Raw genomic sequence first — 17,402 nt, forward strand, 5'->3', positions numbered from 1 at the left:
CGTGTCAGCACTGCGCCCGAGGGACCGCCGGGACAGGCAGCGGTTGCCAGGGCTGGCCCGGGCTGAGGCGCAGCAGGAGCGACCGCTGTGCCTGGCGGGCGGCGGAAGCCCCGCGCCCGCACATCAATGCAGCCCCCCCGGCCCGGCCGCCGCCCCGCCCCGGCGCCGCCGCTCTTCAAAGGCCCTTTGGTGGCGACCGCTGCGGCCGCGCCCTGTCAGTGCCGGGAACCGCCCGCGGCGGGCGGGCGGGCGGAGCCGGCCTTCACTGAGCGGCTCCGCCACAGCGCGGGCGGGGCCGCAGCCGCTCCGCACCCACCGCGGGGCGGTGCCCACCACAAAGATGGCACTGGGCGGGCGGGGCGACCTTTGCGCATGCGACACGCGAATCCCCGAGCGCGGGCTCTGCTTCGCGCATGCGCTCCACACCCGCGGCCCCGGCGCAAGATGGCGGCGGCGGGGCGGGCGAGGCGGAGGTGGGGCGGCGGCGGTGGCGGACGTAGCGGTGCCCGGTGCCTGCAGCCCCTGGCCTCACGCCCAGGTAAGCGGCTCAACCGCGTGGCCGCGGCCCGCCGTGCAGGAGGAGGCGGCGGGGGCGGGCGGCGGCGGCGGGCGGGCAGCGGAGGGGAAGCGGCGCAGGCCCGCGGCCGCCATCTTAGAGCGCGGCCGCCGCTGCCGCCGCGCTCCCGCTGTGCCCCCGCCGCGCCTGCGCGTCCCGCGGCCCCTCCCCGCGGCGCTGTAACGGGCTCCTGTCTCCGCAGCCGCCCCCGCGGGCCAGGCGCGGGACGCCCCGCTATGAGGATGCGGCCCCGGCGCGCCAGCGGCGAGCACGGAGCGACGGCCACGCGTCCTGCCAGGCAGCCCGCCACCGTAAGTACCCGCCCGGCCGGCCGCCGCCCCGCTTAGGCCGCGCCCCCCGGACCGCTCCCGGCCAGACTGCAGAGTTGTCGCCGCCGCCGCCTCCGCTCCGCATTCGCTGGGCGCCCGTGGCCGCCCGCCGGTCCCGGCCCGCCGCGCCGAGGAGCTCCGTGCCGTCTTCGCCGCCGGGCAGCCCCAGGAGGTTCCCGGCCGCTTCCCCGCGCAGACACGGTGCCCCGGTCCCCAGTGCCCGTGCTGCCTCGGGAGCGCTGCGCTGCTCAGCCCCGGGCCCGCCGGCCGGCGCTCGGGAAGGGGATGGGTACCGACGAGGGAGGCGGTGGCCTGGCTCCCAGCCTCCTGGAGCAGCCGTGGTTCTGGGATGGGGGAGAGCCGCGGGGTTGTCCCGGGGGGCTGTCGCTGATATCCTTTGTCTGCATTTGCTGTTGTCTTGTACAAAATCCTACCTCGGTGAAATGGAAACAAATACCGATCCTGTTTGCTGTACTTCTTTACTCTGTGTCTCTTTCCCCCTCGCTGTGGTCTCTGGTTGTGCTGCTGTTCTAGGTTGTAAGCTCTCTGGGCAGGGACAGCGTTGTACCATGTTTGTGAAGCACTGTATGCATTGCCATGGTGTATAAAAACATACCGTAATCACCATAAAATGCTTCCTCTGGATCCCTGTCACTGTCTAAGTCCCAGTGTAGTTACATAAAAGTAAGTGGCTTCTGCCAGGATTCCTGTTAGTTTGGCTGTTTCCTTTTCCCAGACGTTAAGGGTACTTGTATTTAATACTCGTTAACACTGATCAAGTGATAAAGCTTCTTGGCTACTTCCATCATTCCAGTTTATCCATAAATGGGAGAAGGCAGAGCCAGTGACCCTATCTGACAGCTCTTTTGAGCGCCGGGTGGTGAAAAACAGGAGGTCATTGGAGCTGGCATGTGCCATCCACTGGGCAGGGTTCTGTGCCCAGTGCTGTCCGTGAATTCTGACACATCCCCCCAGTACACACCAGTTCACTCCAGCATGTGCTCTGTGTAATGTGCAGGACACAGCAGCAGCTGCATGTGCAAGTGTAGCTTTGAGGAGGAGGGACTAAACATCCTTCAGAGGCTCCTGCCTTGCAGCCCCTCGGGCTCCGGGGTCCCTGTAAACACTGGCTGATGCGAGCCTGAGCTGCTGTCACTGCCCTGGCTCACCTTGGCACCTTTGTGAAGTGACTGTAAGGGCACAGAGGGGTTCGAGTTCAGGAGGGAGTTTGAGATTGCACAACGCTCACCTGCTTAGGCCATTAAAAGTCCCCGATTGCATCCTGCACTCTGCAGCAGGCACAGGCCGCTACCTGCCTGCTCCTGAGCAGAGACCCAGACTCCAGGTGTCCACAGTGTCCCACAGCTTCCCTGGTGTACTCTACCTGGAAGGATGGAAACATCTTCCAAGGGGCTGAAGGGGTCGAGTTCCTCAGTGCTGATCCCACAGCTGATGCTGTGGGAAGCTGAGCTACTGCCCACTTGCTCTTGACCACTGTTTGCTCCTGCCATGCTGCTCTGCTGAAGTAGCCAGCGAGCTTTATGCACAGCAAGAACAGCAAAGGGGACTAAATCCAAGTAACTTAGGCCACAAAATTCCAGAGTTTTTACTGAAGAACTGTACACAGCCCCTGCTGCTGGGTACTGTGGTGCTCAGGTGAAGAGCACATTATGCACAGCATTGTGCTGCTACTACCCTGACGGTGCTGGTGTGTCCTGTTGGGTGTCTCCAAAGTGTGAACAGAGTTAAGTGTGTGAGGTAGCCAGGAATTATGTAAAATGCCTTGTGTCCCCCCCAGTTCATTGCCAATGTGTTTCGGGCTGCCAGAGAAGAGCAATCTGCAGCACTGTTTCAGAAACTTCCCCAGGGGAAGAGCGGTGACTAAGAGAGGAAAAGCCTGGCTGTTTCTTTCCAGCTGGCAACATTAAATTATGATTAAGAGGAGCTTTATTGTTCCAACAGACTTTCTTTTGCATAACTGTTGTTATGCAGATGAAGAAGCAGCAAGGGCCAAAACAGCCTGGCTGAGGCTCTGCTTGTGGGACTAGGACTAGGATTAGGATGTGTGAGCCTGGGACACGCAGAGGGAAATAATTCCGGAGCTCCTGATTCCCAGGCTGTGGTTCTGTGAACCACAGAAGTTGTTAGTGAACCTCCAAGGCTATTTTATATAGCAGATTTTTTTTAATTAAAGCCTTTAGTTGAAATGATGTGCAGTTATGTGTGTGTGAGTGTTGATTTAAACTGTCTCTGAGGATAACGGATCAGACATGGCTGGTGGCATTGGTGTGGCAGAAGGTGGCACATAATTACAGAGGAGCATATGTTATTTTTTATACACTGATGCTCCACTCTTTTGAGAAATCTAGCTGAGAAGGGAATATTTCAAATGCCTGAAGAACACCCTGGTTAACCTCATTTAACACTGGGCATTCCTCATAGCTAGTATTGTCCAGGATAACAGGTGTTTTTCAGGGCTGAGGTGGTATTTGTGTGTACTGGTTCAGTCCCTGTTTTATTGTCAGAATGAACTTGTACTGCTACACCTGAGTGCGCTGAGCAGATCTGGGACCTTTCGTGCTGTAACACTTGATGTTTCTCTGTTTTTTCTAGTGTGGTTGCTGAGAAATGGCCAATGAGAATCACAGAAGCCCTGCGGAGGAAGCGTCTCTCATGAGTCACTCACCTGGCACCTCCAACCAGAACCAGCCCAGCTCCCCCAAACCCATGCGCCTGGTACAGGACCTGCCAGGTACCAACTGCCTTCAGCAATTATGCTGGGCCCTGGGAGTGGGAAGAGGGGTGAAGTGAGGCTGCCACGAATAGCTGGGAATGATGGATATTTCAGAGTGCTGTGACAGTGCTGGGCACCAGCAGGGCAGCGGTGTTGTGCAGGATGCTCCTCTCCTGACTCTCACTGTCCTCTCAGATGAGCTGGTGCAGGCTGGCTGGGAGAAGTGCTGGAGCAAGCGGGAGAACCGCCCGTACTACTTCAACCGCTTCACGAACCAGTCTCTGTGGGAAATGCCTGTGCTGGGACAGCACGATGTCATCGTAAGTGCACACTCACCTCAGGGGCTGTGCCAGGACTGGGGTGTTCATGGTCTGTGGACTTCAGATCGCAGTGTGGGAGGGTCTTCTGTGCCTTGTTCCTTGCTCGGTCCATTGTCTGGCGTAATTCTGGGGAAGTGTTCCTCTGTTGGGTGCCTGTCAGGTGATGCTGTTCCAGGCGTCATGCACTGCTCAACGAACAGCATGGGGGGTTTGTGATGAGTTTTTCTGATCAAAGTCTTTAAAAAAACTATATGGACACACATCTAGAAGAGAATCTTTTAGCTTTGTGCAGGTGTGACTAGTGGTGTCCTTATTTCCATCCACGTGGGAGCTGGGAGCAGTGCAATGGGAAGTTAAGAGCTTTCTGCCTGCGTTTGGGACACTGCGGTGGCAGTGGGTGAGCTGACGTGCACTCTCGTTGTTTGAACTCTTATAGTCAGACCCTCTGGGACTGAACGCAGCTCCAATGCCACTGGAAGGTGGGGTGGCAGATGCTTCAGTGGAGAGCAAGCAGAGGAAAAGGAGGTTCTCGGAGGAGGTTCCATCAAGTGGCAACAGTGTGAAGAAGCCCAAGGTGGGTGTGGTGCTGTGAAACGTGTGCAGCCTGAAAGCGAGGGGAGCTGGAGAGATCATGGGGGTCTCCCACGTTATGTTCTGGTGCAGGACTGTTTAGGTCACTGGGCTTCTTCCCCTTTACCTGTCTCTCTGCTGCAGTAATTTGTCTTCACGCACAGGCGGATGTCCCAGGGAACCCAGCTGCTCAGCCAGTCCCCAGCTCTCCTAGTATTCCAGGAACCTCTGTTTTGAAGGCATGGTGTGTTTCACCTGAAGACAAACAGCAGGCAGCTCTTCTACGACCAACTGAGTGAGTTGTCTCCGTTTGTCTTCTGTTCCTTTCTCAGAGACAAGTTTCCAGAAATCTTTGGGGAACCTGAGAGATAAACCATTGCCAGGAGTCTTGATTTCCTGCTTGGCGAAACAGCCCAAGGAAGCATCTTTAGAAGTAATATTTCATAATTAGCCAATGATCTGGTTATCCTGATGCCATTTGTTTATGCCACAGAGTATACTGGGACCTGGATATACAGACAAACGCCGTGATTAAGCAGAGGGCACCATCAGAAGTGCTTTCTCCACACCCCGAGGTGGAGCTGCTCCGGTCCCAGCTCATTCTCAAGCTGCGGCAGCATTACCGTGAGCTCTGCCAGCAGCGAGAAGGTGAGTTTCTGTTGGGCTCCCTTGATTTCCTTCTCAGTCCTGCAGTGCTGTGGTGATCTACCTTTTGTATTATGCCTGTTTAGTCCCTGTGTTCTCTTTTTGTGATGGTTATACTCTGTGATATTGTTGGTTAACTGATTAGGCAGAACTTTGTATTATCATCCTTATCAGAGCTACTGGGAATCTCTATATTTTACTGATTAGATCCTTCTTCTATGTGTCTCCAGGGATTGACCCCCCGAGGGAGTCATTTAATCGCTGGATGTTGGAGAGGAAGGTGGTTGATAAAGGGACAGATCCTCTATTACCGAGTGACTGCGAGCCAGTAGTGTCTCCTTCCATGTTCAGAGAGATCATGAATGACATTCCCATCAGGTACTGTCCACAGACAGGCCACCTTACTGGGAAGGTTCTGTGTCGGTCTGGTCTGGTGATTAACCTGCCGTGGTTCTGTGCTGCGGTGCTTCCCTTCAGCTGATGAAGTGGTTGAATGCTGGTGGAGGAAAGCTGGGAAACTGAACCTGGCCTCCATGCTTTTCTGAGACTGATGCATATGAATTTGACTTACCTCAGGTTATCCAGAATCAAGTTCCGGGAGGAAGCCAAGAGGCTGCTCTTCAAGTATGCTGAGGCTGCGAAACGGCTGATTGAATCCAGGTGGGAGCTCCTCTCGCAGTGCTGTCACGTTCAGAGAAGACAAAAAGGCTATAGGGGCTGCTCATCCTGCCTTATCCAGCACTGGTCATAACATTGTTGGGGAAAAGCAAGGCTAGGAACGTACAAAAGAAAAACAGTAGTGGCAGAGCCATCTTTTGGTGGTGACATTTCTGTAAAATGTAATATTGGGAAGCTGGATGTGTGTGGAGACAAGCGAGAGTTGATGAAGTACTGGATGTGGAATGTCTTCTCTTATCCCTGAGATAAAAACAGCAGTGCTTGGGCACTCGCTGCTGTTGCAGAGCAACAAACTTAGAGTGGCATTTTGTATACAAGGTAGGGTTTTTCTGATCAGTTCTGCCACAGGAGACAGAACTGAGGAAGATTGTGGGGAGAACCTTGTGAGGGGAAGGCAAAGCTTATTAACAGGGTAGTTTTCTAAGTCACAAGCCTCTAGCAGTATTTGAAAATTACAGGCAATATCAAGAGGGACCATTTCCATGACAAATAAAGGCTTTGTGGGCCTCTCCTGTTGCAGAGAGGACAGCAGCCAGCTACACCAATTTGGAGAGAGCATGGCAGTCCATAATCATGCAAATGTCTGAAAGCACTTTCCAGAGAGCTGGAGGGGAGTGACAGGGCTGGGCCTTGAGGAAGTGTCAGTGTCCACATTCCCCACTGACAGAAAACTTTGGAGGGGGGCTGGAATATCTTGCTGTGCAGCCCTGAGTTAAATTTTGCCTCTGTTTTTGCAGGAGTGCTTCCCCAGACAGCAGGAAGGTGGTGAAGTGGAATGTGGAGGACACCTTCAGCTGGCTGCGACGGGACCATTCCGCCTCCAAGGAGGATTACATGGTCCGTGTCCCACTGCTGTGTGGCTGGGCACTGGGAGCTGGGGAGGGGGCACATGGGGGCAGGTACAGGTCCTTCTGGAGACAGCTGCCATTGCTTCTCCTCACTGTGTGCCATGGGAGAGCAGCCTGGAGACAGTGAGTACCCCTGGTGGGTACTCCTGGAGGGCTGGCGGTGGCTGTGTGAGGGACTCTAGTTCTCTGTTTCCCCAGGACCGCCTGGAGCACTTACGTAAACAGTGTGGGCCCCACGTGTCTGCTGCAGCCAAGGACTCTGTTGAAGGCATCTGCAGTAAAATTTACTACATATCCCTGGAATATGTCAAGCGCATCAGGGAGAAGCATCTTGCCATACTCAAAGAGAACAACATCTCTGGTACGCAGCCAGCTCTGAGGAGCTGTAGAGCTACAACACTAGAGTTAGAGACCCTGTGCTCTGGCCTATCCCTCTTCAGAGAGTGTTACCTGTTGGGAGGGTAGCTCTGTCTCCAAAAGTCAGAAAGGCTGTGTTTCAAAGTCAGAAACAGCAGGTCCAGCATAGGCCTCAACTGTCAGTCTCACAGTGTCTGTACAGTGACAGATTGTCTTTCATCAGGTGCTGTGACCAGCTGTAACATCAAATACCATAAATATGTGATTTGCCAGGATGAAGTAGCTTGCTGGGAGCTGGTCACACTGAGCTGGGCATTCATTTCCCTGGACCATGCTTTTTTCTGCTGCTTCATGAATTCTTGGGGACAGATGGCATCCCGTTCCTGAACACTGAGTGTTCTCTCCTCCCTGTATCCTCATTTGCCACATTTCTTGTGTTCTGAGCAGCTTCTGCACCCCTCTGCCTCCCCACACGTCACAGTGCACCCTTTCTTGGCAGAGTTCATGTTGCTTGATATTTTCTCTGTTCTTTCTTCCTAGTTCATGTTTGTACTTCTGCTTCTAGTCGCTTTTCCTTTCCTCCATGGGCCCTGCTCTTTTCATCACTCTCTAATCCTTTTCCCTTTTGGGTCCTGGCTCTCCTCAGACTCCAGATGCCCACGTCTGGTTTTTGCCATTGTTTTTGTTGCCTGTTTACCAACCCCACTAAAGGGCACTGAAGGTTGGTCCCAAATGCCCTTGGATTCTTATTGGCTGCTTTTCTCTTCATTCTCTGTAGCTGAGATAGAAGCTCCTGAGGTCCAGGACAGGCTGGTGTACTGCTACCCCGTGAGACTAGCCATCCCCTCCCCGCCGCTCCCCAGCGTGGAGATGCACATGGAGAACAATGTGGCGTGTGTGCGGTACAAGGGGGAGATGGTCAAAGTGAGCCGCAACTACTTCAGCAAGCTGGTACGGGCTGGGCACTGGGTCTGCTGCTCCCTGGGGCAGGGTCATATCCGTGTGCTCTGAGGGCAGGGCTGGGCAGAGGATGGCCAACTGACCCTAAAGGGCTGTTTGGCACTGTCTCAGGCATGAGGACAGCTGCTCTCACCTTAGCTGGGGTCAGGCTCTGCTGGGAGTATTTCCCAGGTGTTGGGTGTGTGCTCTGGATAGGTGGTGTGCAGCCAGAATGTTGCACTCACAGAAAGTCAGCCCTTGCTGAGAGACACGTGCTGGTGTGGTGGTTCATTCATATCTTGCTAGTGACAAGCTGGTGGCTCATGCAGTGACAGCAGATGTGCTGACAATTCCCTGCTGAGCCCACCTGCTCCTCAGCCTCCCTCTCCCTGTCACAATGTGCATGTATCACTGTACCTCGGCTGTTCTGGTGTGTTCAATGTCTGGGCTTTCTCTTCCAGTGGCTCCTCTATCGGTACAGCTGCATTGATGACTCGGGTTTTGAAAAGTTCCTGCCCAGGGTTTGGTGCCTTCTCCGTCGATATCAGGTATGATCTCACCACAGCTGTACATCAGAAAGCCTTCGCAGCACTGGGAATTTGTCTTTGCACTGGGGAAGGGCCGTGGCTTTGGGAGCCTGGAGCAACACAGGGTTTAAACTGGGTCTGTAAGCTGCTCCGCTATGCTGAGGTGGGACTGTGGTCTGGGAAGCAGTTGTGGTCTTGACATGAGACCTCAGTGTGGTAAACATTTTTGTGAACGAAACCTTCAGTAGCTGTTGACTCTGAGGGGCAGCTGAAGGCTCATTTGGGAAGAGAAAACTGATGGTTTTGTGGGGTCAGAGTTGGATTAAATCTCTAAAGAGTATTCTTGGGTACATGCAGGGACCTACGCGAATTTGAGAAAGGACAAGGGGGCCCTGCATACCTAGAGGAGTGGGTGCACGGACATGTGGCCCTGGGTCCGTGGTCAGTGAAGGGAGCAGCAGGAGCAGCGAGTGCAGGCACGACTCACCAGGGTTTGCTCTTCTCAGATGATGTTCGGTGTGGGGCTGTACGAAGGGACTGGTCTGCAAGGGGCACTTCCCGTGCACATCTTTGAAGCCCTCCACAAGCTCTTCGGAGTGAGTTTTGAATGCTTTGCCTCGCCCCTGAATTGCTATTTTAAACAGTACTGTTCAGCCTTCTTGGACACAGACGGGTATTTTGGATCCAGGGGGTGAGTCTTACGTTCCCTTGCTCTGTGTGGGTGTGGGTGCATGCCCATGAGATGACTCAGGACGAGCTGATGTGGATCTTTGCCTCTTTTCAGCCCATGCCTGGATTTCTTCCCTATAAGTGGCTCTTTTGAGGCAAATCCTCCATTCTGTGAGGAGCTGATGGATGCCATGGTCTCTCACTTTGAGGTACGTCTGCTCACCAGTGGGGTTATTTGGGATGGAGCTGTGCCATCCATCCTCTGCTGCCCACTACGCCTGTGTCCTGAGGGCAGGGGCAGAGGGGGGGCTCTTGAAGCAGAAATACTTCCTTTCCATACTGGCTGAGATGGTTCCTTTTCTTCTTGCACTAGAAACTACTGGAGAGCTCCAGCGAGCCACTCTCCTTCATTGTCTTCATCCCTGAGTGGCGGGACCCCCCCACACCAGCCCTGATCCGCATGGAGCAGAGCAAGTTCAAGCGGCACCAGCTCATCCTGCCGGCCTTCGATCACGAGTACCGCAGCGGGTCCCAGCACGTCTGCAAAAAGTAGGCTTTGTTCTCAGATCCTTCTGGGAACACAGCTCTGAAGCTGTGTGACAGAAATATCCTCTCCCAGGCTGAAATCAGTGGGAAGCAAGGGAGCAGGCAAGGACAAGCACAGTGCATCATCACCCTGGGTGTTCAGGATGGGCAGACAGCATGGTGAATTCAATGTCTGTTAAATGACTGCTAACTTTAGCTTGTGAGAGGTGTATGCATTGGGCACGAGTCCAGCCAGAGCAGGTCACACCTGTGGCGCTGATCTGTGCCTCTGTCAGCCCTCAGGCTTGGTAGCTGCCTGTGCTGCAGCAGCTGGGTATCACTGGGGGAGCAGAGGCAAGGGCCAATGGGGGCTCGGTCCCCAGCACGGCAGGCTGGCCCATGCTCTGCTGCTGAGGCAACAAGTTTGAGCAACAACTTGTTTAAGCAACAGGTGCCTGAACACTGAAGTCCTTACCTGCTTAGGACTGATGCCTCACTGTGCTGAGTCCCCTCTGCAGAGACAGCAAGGTCCCAGCATATGCACGTACTGGTAGAGGGCAGTGGGGCTCTGCACCATCAGTACTTCTTCCCTCTGAAAGCTCAGGAGCCTCTACCGTACTCAGATCTGCCGGAGGCTGCAGTGTGCCTCCCTTCTCAGAATAACGAGAGAAAGGACCGGACAAATACTTGTCCTAATGATGGCAGGCAGGAAGAGGAGGGAGCAGGTGTCAATGGCTTTGGGCGGGGGCCAGGGGAGGTGTTGATGCCTCTGCTCTTCCCTTGCAGGGAGGAGATGTACTACAAGGCTGTGCACAACACAGCCGTCCTCTTCCTGCAGAACAGCGCCGGCTTTGCCAAGTGGGAGCCCACGCCAGAGCGGCTGCAGGAGCTCGTTGCAGCCTACAAGCATTCAGGCCGGACCCTCAGCTCCTCGTCTTCCTCCTCCTCCTCCTCGTCCTCCTCCTCGACCGCGGACAAAGAGCGGGAGCTGGGCCGAGAGCAGAGCAGCAGCCGAGAGACTAATCCCAACTAAGGCAGAGGTGCAAGGCAGCAGGGGACGTGCCGGCGGCCCCGGGGGAGGCTGGCCGGGGCAGCAGAGACTGCTGGCTGCGCAGCACCGGCCCGGGACTCGTGCGCAGCAGCTCCACGGCACCTGCTCTCCTCTGCGAACTGCACGCCAGCCCCCAGGAGCTGGGAGCGCCCGGCAGCCAGTGGGAGAGAAGGCTCAGCCGCAGCCCTCACCAGGGGCAAGGGAGCCCAATGTGGCGCGGCAGGAGAAGCCGGCAGCTCCGCGACGCCGGAGTGCCAAGGGAAGGGGCAGCCAGAGCTGGGACGCGCACGTGGGCAGAAGGACGGCGGAACAGATGGAGGGATGGATGGCAAGCGCGAGTGCTGGGCGCTGAGCGCCATGGCCGGAGGGGCCCCGGCAGGAGAGGGACGGGCAGAGCCCGGGGGTTCCTGCGGCCGGACTGGCCCCAGCACGGCTCCATGTCCATAGTGTAAATAGTTCTGTCCGTGGCACCCACGCTCCTTGTGGGGCTGCTCCCATCGCATCTGTGTTTCTTTCTCATGTGTGAGTCCCGTGTTCGCTGACATTGTGTCCTGGAGAGGGGAGGAGCAGAGGAGAAGTTTCTTTGGTGTGTAAAGATGTCTTTGCAGCTGTTTTGTAGTCGTTGTGGTTTTTATGCGGAGCCTCCGGGCTTTATTTAACCTCCTTGGGTTTTGTTTTGTAAGGATTAATTTAACACCGCTAACCATTTTATTACTTTTATCAAGAAGAGCAAAGTCTATTTTTGATTTCTGTTTCCTAGTTCTTAGGAACATTAAAACCAGCATACAGCTCTGCCTGTGTCCTTGACTTTCTTTCTTTGGTATGTGGGGTCTGTGCTCACCCCTGTCTGGTGTCTGCCTGGGTGGAAGGTAGAACAACTTCGGGCTTTCATTTTTCAGCACTATCTGGCATCTGCCCTGTTCTGGGCAGCCTGCACTCCTGGTGAGTTTTTTTTGCTAATGACCAGTGTGAGCGTCTGAAGCAGCCTGACCACCCCACTGCTGGCTCTTGGCTGCTCCAGAGAGGTTTTGGTGCTCTCCCATTGGAGAAGTGCAGGGAAGTGCACTGCCTTTGGACCTCTTGAGGCAGCACAGCCAACCTTTCCTGTGGATCTTTCCTGGGGGGTGCCACAGCACTGCTGGTGCTGGACCAGTGTCAGTGCCACAGCAGCACCAGTGCTGCAGCAGTGCTGATGCCTCTGCCACAGCAGAGACAGTGCCACTCTGAGGTGGGCAGGAATTACCCAGCCCCAAATTCTCTCTGCTTCCAGAGGCTCCACAGTTCTCCAGAGATGCTTTCAATGGTGGCAAGGAGATCACTGATGTCCTTTAAGTCAGGGCAGTTGGGAATGTCAGCTGTGAAAGTGGCAGGTTGTAAGGCATTTTTTCCCCTTTAATCATTGTTCTTGAGCAAAGACTGTCTGCTCCCGAGGCACAGGTGAACAGAGATGTGCTGATGCTGGGAGTGTCCCTAACCCACCTTTTGGTCAGTCAGTGCACACTGAGCCCTTTGCCTGCTCCCTCAGGTGAGGAACAGTTATCTGGTTAAGTATCCAGTGGCTGTGGTCTCACAGGGGATATGTAAATTACATCAGTGGCCAGAGGCCCATTGGCATGGGCTGCTTCTGGAGTCTCCTTTATCCTAACAGAGCAAGAGATGGTCGATGGGGCATATCAGGTTGACACTTGGGGGTTTCGAGGGCAGATAACCAGGACTAGGTCAAGTTGTGCAGGGGACTGTGGTGCGAGGAGCAGCTGTGGGAGCAGCTGGGAGCAGTGGGTGGTATGGGCAGGACTGGGGGGAATGAGGCACACCATGAGCTGGAGCCCTGGCATAAAAGCTTCATCAGTCTGTACAAAACCTGGACCATTTGAACTAAAAGGCCCATACTACCATTGTCCCTGTGGTGGGCAGTGCTGCCACTCACCTGTCTGGAGGGAAGGAGGAGGGAAAGAGGGGGTCCCTGAGTGCTTATGCCTCCCCCGGGGCTGCTGGAAGCACCCTGTAAGGGCAGTGGGTGGGGTGTGTCTTACCGGGCTTTGGAGACACAACCTGCGGCGTGGGATGTGCAGGGGGTTTGGCTGTGCCCAGCGGGAACCTGTCAAGTGCTGTGTCCCCCGAGTGCCCCCGGCTCGACTCCCCGGGAGTGTTGAGCCCCAAGTGCCGCTGCCGCAGGCCCCAGGCCGGGGAGGAACATCCACAGGGCTGACCGTGACCGGAGAACCCTGGAATACCGGGAACAGCACCGATCCCGCGCCAAACCCCGCACCGCCCATTGCATCGACCCCTCTGCCTACCCTCGCAGCCCGGCGGGGCCCGGTTCTGCACGAGGGGGGTCCGCGGGGCCCCAGCACGGCCCGTCCGAGCATCCTCCCCGTTCCCCTCTCCCCGTTACCGGGCCAACGCCGCGGCGCTGCCGGCGGCCCCTGCGCCGTGCTCGCCCCCGCAGCGCGGCGGGCAGCGCCCCGCGCCTCCCCCCATGGGGCTGCCTGGCCCTCGCCCGCCGCCGCGGAGCCCACCAGTGCCACCGAGCCCGCCGGGGCCGGGGACAGACCCGCCGCTGGGTCCCCGCCGGGAGCCGCGGCTCGGAGCGCAGGTACGATAGAGGATGCGGTGCGGGCCGGGAGCGGGGGCGGGGAGTACGGACCGAGAGCTGCCCGCCCCGGGAGCGGGGTGCGGGGTGGGGTCCCTGCTGCCGGCAAAGCAGGTGTCCGGAGTCGTCCTGGCCTCGGGGCCCCAGAATACCGCATGCACCGTGATGTGTCCGAGAGCTGCCCTCCTGCCGGTGCCGACCATTGGGAGCGGATTTTTTCCCCCGCAAAGCAGGGGCCGGGATGACGACGAGTCCCAGCGCTGATGGCCCCAGCCGGGGGTTGGAGTCGGGCCCGGGGAGGGGGCAGTCGCCGCCACTCTGCTCACCCTGCCCCACTGTCAGTGCCAGGGGCTGACCAGGAGCTGGGACCCCACGCGTGGGAGGCAACGAGCCCCGGACCTGCCCTAAACCCTGGCTAACAGCGGTGCCCTCTCCCTGCAGTCCAGGCAGCCCCCAGCAGCCAGCCAGGAGCATGGCCCAGAAAGACGGCAAGCTGGGGTCCCCGCCCTTGGCACACTCGTCCCCCGAGCTGGAGTGCCAGATCTGCTACAGCCGCTTCGACGCCCGTGCCCGCAGGCCCAAGCTGCTCTGCTGTGGCCATCGCCTCTGTGCCCGCTGCCTGCGCAGGATTGTGTCCCCGGGGGACACATCAACCCCCCAGCTCCGTTGCCCCTTCTGCCGCCAGCACAGCCCGGTGCCCAGCGGGGACGTGCAGCAGCTGCAGGATGACAGTGAGGCACTGGCACTGCTGACAGGCCGTGAACGGGCCAAGAAACGGGGTCCACCCCAATCTCCTGAGGTCCTCCTTTGCCCCAGTGTGCTGGAACCCACATCCAGCCCCGACTGCCTCGTTGTCACCATCCTGGAGGTGCCGGAGGATGTGGCCCCACCGGAGAGCCTGGGCAGGCTGGAGGTGGTGCGGCTGTACCGCCCCGCCAGCCTGGGTGCGCTGCCCTGCCATGGCCCTGGGCAGAAGTGGCGCTCCTGGGGGTGGCAAGCTGTCCCCCGCTTCATCCTGGGCGTCCTCTGCCTCCTCTACTTCAGTTCTCTGCCCTTCGGCATCTACCTCCTGCTCATCGAACACCACAGCCTGGGCATCATCCTGGTCAGCCTTGTGCCCTCCACCCTCCTCCTCTGCATTGTCTACAGCCTCTGCCAGTGCCTGTGCCTGGAGGTCTTTGGGTTCCCCCACTCTTGACCCTGCACAGCCAACCCCTGTGCCTGAGCCAGGGAGGATTTGGGTTTCTTGGAGCATTGCCCCTTGGGGTACAGGTGTCTGACCCACAGCATGCTCTGCCTGGACCACAGGGTGAAGCTCAGTGCCTGGTGCCTTCCCATGCAGAATAGCACTGGCTTTTCCATGTGGGACCTCATGCTGGAGTGGCTGCAGGAGTTTGTTGCAGCCTACAGGCATTTGGGCCAGACCCTCAGCTCCTCGTCCTCCTCCTCCACAGCAGACAGAGCAGGAGCTGGGACACAAATCCCCACTGAGGAAGCACAAGTGCTGGGCACTGAGCGCCATGGCCGGAGTGGCTCCGGCAGGAGAGACCAGCAGAGCCCGGGGGTTCCTGCAGCCAGACTGGCCCCAGCACGGCTCCGTGTCCATAGTGTAAATAGTTCTGTCTGTGGCAACCACACTCCTCGTGGGGCTGCTCCCATCGCATCTGTGTTTCTTTCTCATGTGTAGCTCCTGTGTTTGCTGACTTTGTGTCCTAGGGAGGGGAGGAGTGGAGGAGTTTTTTGGTGTGTAAAGATGTGTTTGCAGCTGTTTTGTAGTCGTTGTGGTTTTTTTGCAAATCCTCCAGTCTCTATTTAACCTCCTTGGGTTTTGTTTTTTAAGGTTTAATTTAACACCGCTAACCATTTTATTGCTTTTATCAAGAAGAGCAAAGTCTATTTTTGATCTCTGCCTTAGACCTGCCCTGCTCTCCAAGGGCTGCTTGCAGCAGCACTGGCAGTGAAGTTATTCGCATCCCTGCTGGCACCTCAGCATCCCTAGTGATATCCTGCATCCCTGCCAGCATCCACCACCAGCATCTCCACTGCAGACAGGTAACACCAGGAGACCCAAGACAGAGTCATATTTATTACTGTGCTGTGTCCCTCCCCACCCACATTTCCCACTCTCCTTGGCCAGGCAGCTGCCGGGCCCCATGGCTGTCTCTTCTGCCATGCCCTTGGGGACAGGACTGTCCCAGCCCTACACCTGCTCCGGCACCGCTGGCACCCCGGGGGGACACCGGTTCTTGCTGGGGGGAGGTGCCAGCATCTCTGCCACACTCCAGATCTTGGGTTTCTGCTGCTGCTTGCCCTGCCCAGGGTGTGTCCTCGCCTCGGGGCTGCCTCCGCAGCCATCCTGCACGGGGCTGGAGCTGGGAATGGGGACAGCACCCGATGGAACCCCCTCGCCCTCGCTGTCCTCGCCATCCGAGGCGCTGCGTGTCGCCCAGCTCGCCTTGTTCTCCTTCTTGAGGCGCCGGCGGGCATTGGCAAACCAGGTGGAGACCTGGGTGAGGCTCATCCGGCTGACCACGGCCAGCATCACCTTCTCCCCCTTGCTGGGATAGGGGTTCCTGGGGTGTCGTGCCAGCCAGGCCTTCAGTGCCCCGGTGCTCTCCCGCGCCGCCGCTGCCTTCACCCGCCCTGGCTCCGTGGGCAGCCCCAGCGGCACCTCATAGGGTGCTGAGACCTAGAGGGGCAGAGGGGTGTCAGGGTGGGACAGGGGGAGCATCATGGCCAGAGGATAGGGGCTGTGGGATGTCAGGGCTCGCCCTTTGTGTGTGGGTTCCGGCAGAATTGTATCCTGCCTGTCCTCTTCCTCTCCCATGTGCACCCCAAGTACTAAGTGCAGGAGGGTACATGTAGGAGGGCAGGGGACTCGGGACAGCAGGTCCCCAGGCCTGATTCCAACCACCCCACACAGACCCATCCTGGTCCTGGGAGAGCCCCACAACCCATTCCCTCCCCGAAGCTGCAGCGCCGGCACTTACCAGGGGCGTCAGGAGGCTGAGAGGGGGTGGCAGGAGGCTGTACCCGGCCAGAACAGGACAGAAGCAGGAGTAGGGGCACGGGCAGGGCAGTAGGGCTTGGGGCGGCCCCCGCAGGGTCCCCCAAGGCCCCACGCAGCCCCCCAGCTCTTGTCCTGGGCTCCTCTCACCCCGAGGTGCCGCCATACTGCAGGAGAGGAGCCAGGGAGCTGCACTCGGGTGTTTTATAGCTGCTGGGGTCCGCAGTGACTGACAGCTGATTAGGGGGTATTAGCACCCACGAGAGCAGCAGCAGGATCTGGGGCACCCAATACCCCCCCCGGCTACTGTTGGGCAGGGACCATCCTCCTTGCCTGCCTGCCACCAGCCAGAGCCCTGGTCCCTCCCAGCCCCCCAGTTCTGCACAGCCTACACAGCCCCCAGGGATGGGGTACAATGGCACCCCGGGGCTGGTGCATGGAGCCCACCGTGAGCCCCACGGCCACCCACAGCCACAAGCACACAGCGCACCTGGGGCTTTACTGCAGTGCTGAGAGCTGTGTCCTATCCATGACCCCAGCCATGACTTGGGGCTGTGGTTGGCAGAGCCCCGTATGCTGTGGAAGGGTGCATAGGAAGGCCAGGGGCTGGTGGAAGAGCTATTGACTGGTGGGAGGACAGCACCCTGTGCTGCCCCATTCTGCTCCTCCTCTGGCTTGGCCAGGTTCTCACCCAATGCCCAGCCCTGTCACTCCTGCCGCTGGATTCCCAGCAGCAGAGTGTCGAAGGGGAAGTGTCCCACAGCCCCAGGGAAAATGGGGATCCCCACAGGCACTGGGGAGTTCCTGTGGTCAGCACAAAGGGGGCAGTGGATGGGCAGGGCAGTGGTGGGCAGCTGTGTGAGGGGCCCCAAGAGCCTGCAACCCCCTGAGCCGCCTGCTCCTGCCACCATGCCTCCCCACTAAGACTGGGATTATCCCACAGGTTGTATCCGTCATTAAATACCGACTAATAACGCTCTCAGGATATTAAATATGTAACAAACCCTCTTAGCGCTGGCCAGGACAGGAAGGCGAAGGTCACCGGTGCTAATGA

The 17,402-nt window shown here is 57.7% G+C and overlaps 3 protein-coding genes across 4 annotated transcripts; 2 read left to right on the forward strand and 1 right to left on the reverse strand.

Annotated features, from left to right (window-relative positions):
* Positions 1-431: 431 nt before the first annotated feature.
* PCIF1 (phosphorylated CTD interacting factor 1) lies at positions 432-11,540 on the forward strand. 2 transcript variants are annotated; one of them, XM_085078916.1, is made up of 17 exons: positions 518-538; positions 759-867; positions 3,499-3,637; positions 3,815-3,939; positions 4,376-4,513; positions 4,674-4,804; positions 5,003-5,157; positions 5,385-5,532; positions 5,731-5,814; positions 6,570-6,669; positions 6,879-7,041; positions 7,816-7,988; positions 8,438-8,524; positions 9,010-9,194; positions 9,288-9,381; positions 9,546-9,721; positions 10,484-11,540. In XM_085078916.1, exons 3-17 carry the CDS (start codon positions 3,514-3,516, stop codon positions 10,728-10,730), a joined length of 2,130 nt encoding a protein of 709 aa, XP_084935042.1. In that variant the 5' UTR covers positions 518-538; positions 759-867; positions 3,499-3,513; the 3' UTR covers positions 10,731-11,540. The 2 variants fall into 2 exon arrangements, with proteins under 2 accessions (XP_084935043.1, XP_084935042.1); XM_085078917.1 differs by lacking the exon at positions 759-867 and having other exon boundaries at positions 432-538.
* A 1,062-nt stretch (positions 11,541-12,602) lies between these two features.
* Positions 12,603-15,116, forward strand: LOC146428740 (E3 ubiquitin-protein ligase RNF182-like). Its single transcript, XM_085078926.1, has 2 exons — positions 12,603-13,344; positions 13,783-15,116. The coding sequence occupies exon 2, from the start codon at positions 13,814-13,816 to the stop codon at positions 14,537-14,539; it is 726 nt and encodes a 241-aa protein (XP_084935052.1). The 5' UTR covers positions 12,603-13,344; positions 13,783-13,813; the 3' UTR covers positions 14,540-15,116.
* A 330-nt stretch (positions 15,117-15,446) lies between these two features.
* Positions 15,447-16,624, reverse strand: LOC146428741 (uncharacterized). The gene is made up of 2 exons (XM_085078930.1): positions 16,332-16,624; positions 15,447-16,030 (listed from the first exon to the last, which is right to left on the reverse strand). The coding sequence occupies exons 1-2, from the start codon at positions 16,512-16,514 to the stop codon at positions 15,542-15,544; spliced, it is 672 nt and encodes a 223-aa protein (XP_084935056.1). The 5' UTR covers positions 16,515-16,624; the 3' UTR covers positions 15,447-15,541.
* Between the last annotated feature and the right edge of the window lie 778 nt (positions 16,625-17,402).

The sequence above is a fragment of the Lichenostomus cassidix genome, chromosome 20, assembly GCF_008360975.1.
Source record: "Lichenostomus cassidix isolate B80296 chromosome 20, HeHo_3.0, whole genome shotgun sequence".
Lineage (NCBI taxonomy): Eukaryota > Metazoa > Chordata > Aves > Passeriformes > Meliphagidae > Lichenostomus > Lichenostomus cassidix.

Excerpts from the sequence above, each read along its gene's own strand:
- PCIF1 (XM_085078917.1), top strand. The coding sequence starts at position 3,514 with ATGGCCAATGAGAATCACAGAAGCCCTGCGGAGGAAGCGTCTCTCATG. Across the intron at positions 5,815-6,569 it reads AAACGGCTGATTGAATCCAG|GAGTGCTTCCCCAGACAGCA; the intron begins GTGGGAGCTCCT and ends CTGTTTTTGCAG. Across the intron at positions 8,525-9,009 it reads GCCTTCTCCGTCGATATCAG|ATGATGTTCGGTGTGGGGCT; the intron begins GTATGATCTCAC and ends TGCTCTTCTCAG.
- LOC146428741 (XM_085078930.1), bottom strand. The coding sequence starts at position 16,514 with ATGGCGGCACCTCGGGGTGAGAGGAGCCCAGGACAAGAGCTGGGGGGC. Across the intron at positions 16,031-16,331 it reads TCAGCCTCCTGACGCCCCTG|GTCTCAGCACCCTATGAGGT; the intron begins GTAAGTGCCGGC and ends CTGCCCCTCTAG.
- LOC146428740 (XM_085078926.1), top strand. The coding sequence starts at position 13,814 with ATGGCCCAGAAAGACGGCAAGCTGGGGTCCCCGCCCTTGGCACACTCG.